This window comes from Sus scrofa, chromosome 9, assembly GCF_054392235.1.
Source record: "Sus scrofa isolate SSC_HxYL_T2T_F1_AM1 chromosome 9, Sscrofa_HxYL_maternal_Yorkshire_Landrace_v2.0, whole genome shotgun sequence".
NCBI lineage: Eukaryota > Metazoa > Chordata > Mammalia > Artiodactyla > Suidae > Sus > Sus scrofa.
Window position 1 is genome coordinate 54,342,073 of NC_139391.1, and position 6,000 is coordinate 54,348,072.

Sequence of the window (6,000 nt, forward strand, 5' to 3'; positions counted from 1 at the left end):
AACCCGCAGGCCCAGACACCCCCAGGACAGCAGCCCCAGCTAGATCCGGCACCATGAAGGCTGGGGAGACCCCCACCATGAAGGCTGGGGTGACTCCCAAGAAGGCTGGGGAGACCCCACCATGAAGGCTGGGGTGACTCTCATGAAGGCTGCGGTGTCCACTGACCTTGAGGGAAGACTGGGCTCAATCACTCTGCTATGAGAATCATCATTAAAGTTGGGGTTGCTACAGTGGTGAGAGTCCAAGTGTGGATTCCAGCACATTCCTGGTCTTACTGACCTTGTCCACTGCTGAATTAGAACATCCCTATTCCCAGGGGGGGGCCAGGGCAGGGCGGGAGGAATTCCATGCCCCTCTGCTTCTAGGTTGACCCTGACCGAAAAGGTCTGCACTGGCTTTTCACCTAAAAGTCATCTCAAGGTTGACATCTTAAAAGCCATCTTACATGTATAAGGACTGTAGCTGGAAAATGATGCTGAAGCCTATGTAACGCCCCCGCTCCCGGCACCTCCATGTATATGGAGACCCTAAAATGAAGGCTCCTGGCCCTCCTCCCCAATCCCCCATCACAGGCAATTTTCTTTTCCTCGTTCATGTTTCCAAAACAGTTTATCTTTTTATCTCCTTGGAAGAAAAGTACTCTGCAAATCAAAGGAATCATTAGTATTGTTATTATTTTGCTATTGAAATCTCTTGAATTCACTCGGGATTATTCATGTGCTTTTTTGGGTCTGCAATATAATGCCGCCTAAGTCACCCCCACTGGGCTGAACAAAAAAGAAAAATTGCATCTTCAGGCCTGATGCCCTGCTCCACCCGGTCTCCTGCTGGCCCTGGCTCCTACCAACACAGGCGCCCCAGGCAGAGCTGCTCCTTGGTACCATGCCTAGCTCCCTGCTGCCATGTTCCAAGCCAGATCTTCCTTTGTAACCCCAGAGGGAGGCCCCCATGGGATCCTCTAAGTGTAGGAGGGAGGCACCGACCCCACCCTGCACCCCTCTCCCCCGGGGACCTTTCTCCTCCTCCCTCAATAGGTCTGGCTGGCAACCGAGAGCTCCCTGCTGGGCAGCAGACACTGTGCCCACCCTGTGTCCAACAGACATGTCCCAGTTCCCCTTGCCCAGAAGATCTGTGAAAGAAGGGGCCCCACACCCTTGGCAGCTGTGCATGGACCTTCTGGGACAAAAGAAGCAGAAGCAATTTTTCCTCCTTCAGCCAAGACATGGGAACAGTAGCGGGGAGGCGCGGGTGGTTGTGGGGGGCGAAGCACCACACTCATTACTCGCTCCATCTTTTGTTCTAAGTCATTTCTGGGTGAGGGTAAATGCTTCCCAAGTTGCTGTTCACTCCCAGTTTCCTTTTCTAACTGGCCCCTAGGATCCTGCCCATCCTTTTGGCTGCCTCTCATATGTTCAAATTGCTTTTCCTCCCCCAAGGGAACTTCATGCACGTTTAACCTTCTAGCCCTTTCTCCTGCCTTTCCATGCTTCCAGCCGCCCCTGTGGCTCCCCTCCCCCACCACCTCCCCTCACTCCACTCACACTCTGTTTTACCCTCCCTCTGCATGATACTCTTCTACTCCCTTGGGGATTCAAGTCACCACACACCTCTGTCCACCCCACTCCCCATGGCCATGTGACAGCCCCTTTTGGTAATTCCTGCCAGTCAGTCAGGAAAGCGAGTGGCTTAGATTCTTCCCAACAGGGAGAGGAAACTCGGGATTAATCCTCAGCTCAACTCGGGGGATGCCACTGACAGGGCAATGCAAGTTTTCAGTCGCCCCAACACATTCAGAGCAGCATGGCGCACGTCAAGCCAGAGAGAGGGCTGGACTCAGCAGAAATGGACCTTTCAGACCCACAAAATTACTAGGTGGGACAGGACACTCTGGGATACCAGGGCAAGATGCTGGCAGTAGGAAAGAGGACACCCTCCCTGGGAGTGGCTGAAGTCAGAGGTGCCATTTGTCCCACGGCACATTCCCTGAATTGTCCCAGAACCCAAGCTCTGACAGGAAGCAGGGCATCACTGCTAGCCTGTCCCTGCCAGGACGTGATCCCTCCAAAGCCCCTTAAAACATGGATGGGCACGTTGGATAAGACAGGTCTTGAAGATGAGGGAGGGCTCTGAAAAAGACCATTGTGGGCAAACTGAAATGATAAAGGGAAAAAAAAATCTAGCAAGTTCTAAGTGTATGGATGACAAGAGAATCGATTCCTTTTCACCCAGGGGCAGAACATGCTTCTTCTCTGCAGGAGGCAAATTGTGCTGTGACATCCTCCCTCTCCGTACAGAGCATGCGGTCCTGACAGCTGAAGGAGGGCAGCCCCAGCACCAGAGAGACCCACGAACTGTGCGCTGGCAGCTCGCTGCTTCCTTGTGGAGAGCCAGGCCCAGGGACATCGGCTGGGGCGGGGACAGAGGGATGACATTTGGCCTTTCCACTGCCACCTTAAGAATGAATATTTAACCTTAATCTCTACAAAAAGCCCAAACTTTAAAAGATTAGGGATACAGCATATCACCAATATGAATTAATTATACCTTAACTTCACTCTCTAAAAGGTTATGAAAAAAAGTACAGGTGAATCAATATTTGACAAATGAGAAAAGAAAGGATGACTGAAATGGCTTTAAGAATTTACCTAAATGTTTTGCTTTCCCAGTCCTCAGAGCGTGGACTGGCACACTCTCTCTGCATGGAAAGCATGAGAATTGTGTTCCCAGCAACTTCGAAAGGGACGCGCAGGCTTCCCAACGTGAGACGCATTGGGTGGCAGATCGATGTGTCACCAGAGGGCCAGAGAAGGCCCTACCGAGAACCCTGGGCATTTGTTTTGTCCCGGTGGAGGGCCACCCCTGGGTCTCTGCACATTTCCTTGGAAAGCATCTCAGGAGGAAGGGCACAAGGAGGTGAGCTCAGACGGGTGGCCCTGTGGGAGTGTCAGGAGCAATCACAGTCAGGGGATGAGAGCAGGTGCCACCTTGAGCCTATGGGTGAGTCCTCTCATGACCTGCTGAAAGTGGGTACGCTCTACCTGATCAACATACGGCCCCAGGCAGACATGGGGAACAGTACACAATTTAAGCATATATGTGTAGAGGGTCAAAAAAAAAGAGAAAAATCCTCTGGGGGATTCACAACACTCAACACCACAACCACAGTCAAATAAAAGCCCATGGATCAAGTCAAAAGATACCCTATCCCACTGAAGTCCATTGACTATTGCCCTCCTTGACCTTTCATTCCCATAGCCAGACATTGTCTGTTGAAGGAACCCACCCTGCGATGTCCAGTGAGAGAGGGCATTCTGATTGGCAACATCCACTTTGATCGCCTTGTCTTTCCTTAGACCTGTTTTGGATGCCCGTGGACTATGCCTCTGCCATCTGGTAGGCTGGGCAGAGCTGGCCGAGCTCAGAACACTCAAGAAAAACAAAGAACTACGAACTGCCCGATGCTGTGGTTTCTTCCCAGTGCCCTCAGGGCTAAGGGGAGAAGACACAGAGCCTTTAACCTTCATAGGTAAATACTGAAAGAGTCATCAGAGATATCAAGAGACAGACAGCTCTGTCCTGAGAAAGGAATAAGCAAGGTAGAAGACGCACTCAGACACCTATAGGCTTCCAGAGACGTCTCAGCTCAAGCTTCTAAGAATACAAATGACGGAGTTAGATGTGCATTCATGCTATGAACTTGGGTGTAGGGGGGAATGGTTGGATCCTCTAGGGGTTCTGCATGTAACTTCCTGAGTGAAAGTGGGCAGCATGCGTGTTGTTGTGTGTGTGTACCCACACGCATCCAAGAAAGGGGGTCATCTCACCAAATGGCAATCGAAGCCAGGTGTTTCTATACTGATGTTCTGAGATAGTTCTTATTCATTCAGCCCGAAAAGTCTGGGGAAGGCAATTTATCTTCCTGCTGCTGTAGGGAGCCCTGGTCAGAGGCACACAACGACAGGAATACATGAGTGTGAGTGTGTGTGTACATTATAATGATATACAAGCAGGGGTACACACAGAGTCAACCCCCCTGCCCTAGGTTTAACCAGGGTGGTCAGTCATAAACAAAGTTTGACAAGGGGAAAACCTGCAGTGACCACAAGTACCTGTGGAAGTGCTGGGGAAGGAGGCGTGGGTTTCTGCTTTCATCTGGCTTCTCCTGATGGGGAGGGAAGAAAGGCAGACCTGCTGTTTGCTTGCAAAGCCAGCCACCCATGGCGGGGCTCTGCTTTCTCGAAAACTTTTACCCTTCATTTCGTCAACAGATGGACGTGCTCTGTTATGGATTTTTTCTGAGAGAGTCCTGTTCCTCTCGGAGCTGTGCTGGCTGGCACAAATGCTGCCTCAGATGGCAGAGACAGCACCGGCATTTCAAAAGAGGGCAAAGGAGCTAGCAGACTGGGCCGACTTACCCCTCAAACTCAATTCCACAGGTGACTCTGGAGGCCACTGGCCAAGCAGGCACCCACTGCCCTTCTCCTGTATTGCTCCCCCACACACACACTCCCACCTGCCCCACTGCCCAGGGGCAGGGAGCCGCAGGTGGCAAAGTTCTTTTTCCGGAAAGTCCACCAGTTTCTCTGCCCCTGCTATGCTGCAGAAAGGAAGCAATCAGCAGCAGGGGCGGAATTTCATTTCGTACCCTGAAATCTAGTGCTTGTGTAGGTCTCTGAATTCAGCCGTATTCAGATTACATTCAATGAAACTCTCTAGAAGCTTTTCCCAACCACTGCAAATCACCCCCTCCAACCATTCGGGTTTTGCAGCCGGCCCCCCTCCCCCTGCACGCGTTCCCTTCCCAATATACCCTTGCAAGCCAGACCTTACTCCAGCTGAAATATCCACCTAAACAAAGCTCTCCTTCCCTACCCTCTCCTTCCTTCTCCAACCTGTGTCTGAAGGAGAAGAGGCGCCCAGAAGTTCAGAGCCGCACAGCCCCATAGATGCTGCCTAATTAACATACAGGGAGCATAAAGAACTCATTTGCATTGGAGAGTTTGAGCTGGATGTTGACAAGTCAGGGGAGAAAGTCACCCTCCCCGCCTGTATCCCTTCCTTCCGAAGGAAAATAAACAGTACCATTTTGTTGCATTTTTCGAAGGCAAAGAGGCAATGCCAGTGCATCTCGGCCGGGCACCGGGAGCCGCATCCATCAGTTCGAGTTTGCGAAGCCTGCCCACATTCCTGCCCGCAGCCTCCCGCGCCCTGACAACCCAGCCGACTTTCTTTGCAACTCCAGCGGCGCATGGGTCCTACCTTGGCTGAAAAGGAAGAAGCAGACGAAGAGCAGGTCGAGCTGGAAAGGTCTCATTCCTCCGCGCGGCGAGGGGAAGCCGGCGGGGCAACTTGGCTTCGCCCTGAGTTTCTCCTGCTCGGCGGCTCGCGGTGCTCAGCCTCCGCCGCGGTCCTCCCGGGTTCGCGCCGACCATGTGTCTGTCCGTCGGTCCCTCCGGGCGGCCTCGGGCTCCTGGCCTCGTGCGGTCAGCAGCCAGCCGAGGCAAGTTGCCTGTTTCTAGCCGCCTCGGGAAGCCGGGATCGTCAGCGACGTGCCCTCTCGGAGCAGATCCATCCTCTGGCGCTCGGCATCCCAGGCACACAGCTTCCTCCGGCGGCTCCTCCCACAGCCAGCGCGCGAGCGAGCCAGGGAGCGAGTGACGAGTGACAGAAGGGCTCCTTTCACTGAAGCTGGGGCGGGGGGAGAGGGAGGGGAAACAGGTCGTAATTAAAGAGGAAACACTCGGAAAAAGGCGATCTATGCAAAACGGAGGGTGGTGGGGAGGAGAAGAGGCTCTGTTCTTTCTTTCCTTCTTTTTTCCCCCCTACACAGGGGGAAAGCCAGCGTTTGTCACCATTGTTGACCAAAAGGTACCTCGAACCGGGAGCGAAGCTGTGACTTTTCCTCCACAGGACATAATGTTTAAAGGAGTGAAGTTAAGGATGGCTATATGCATGTCCCCATATTTAAAATATGTGTGCCCTGCCTTTGCGGGGCGGCG

General features: G+C 52.8%; 1 protein-coding gene across 4 annotated transcripts in view; it reads right to left on the bottom strand.

The window, feature by feature from the left end:
- Window positions 1–5,610, bottom strand: part of KIRREL3 (kirre like nephrin family adhesion molecule 3) — a 570,289-nt gene extending 564,679 nt beyond the window's left edge. For all 4 annotated transcript variants that reach the window (XM_021063119.2, XM_021063117.2, XM_021063118.2 and 1 more), the window contains exon 1: window positions 5,261–5,610. In XM_021063119.2, the coding sequence (XP_020918778.1) occupies window positions 5,261–5,315 (55 nt within the window). In that variant the 5' untranslated portion in view covers window positions 5,316–5,610. The remainder of the gene's footprint in view (window positions 1–5,260) is intronic.
- Between the last annotated feature and the right edge of the window lie 390 nt (window positions 5,611–6,000).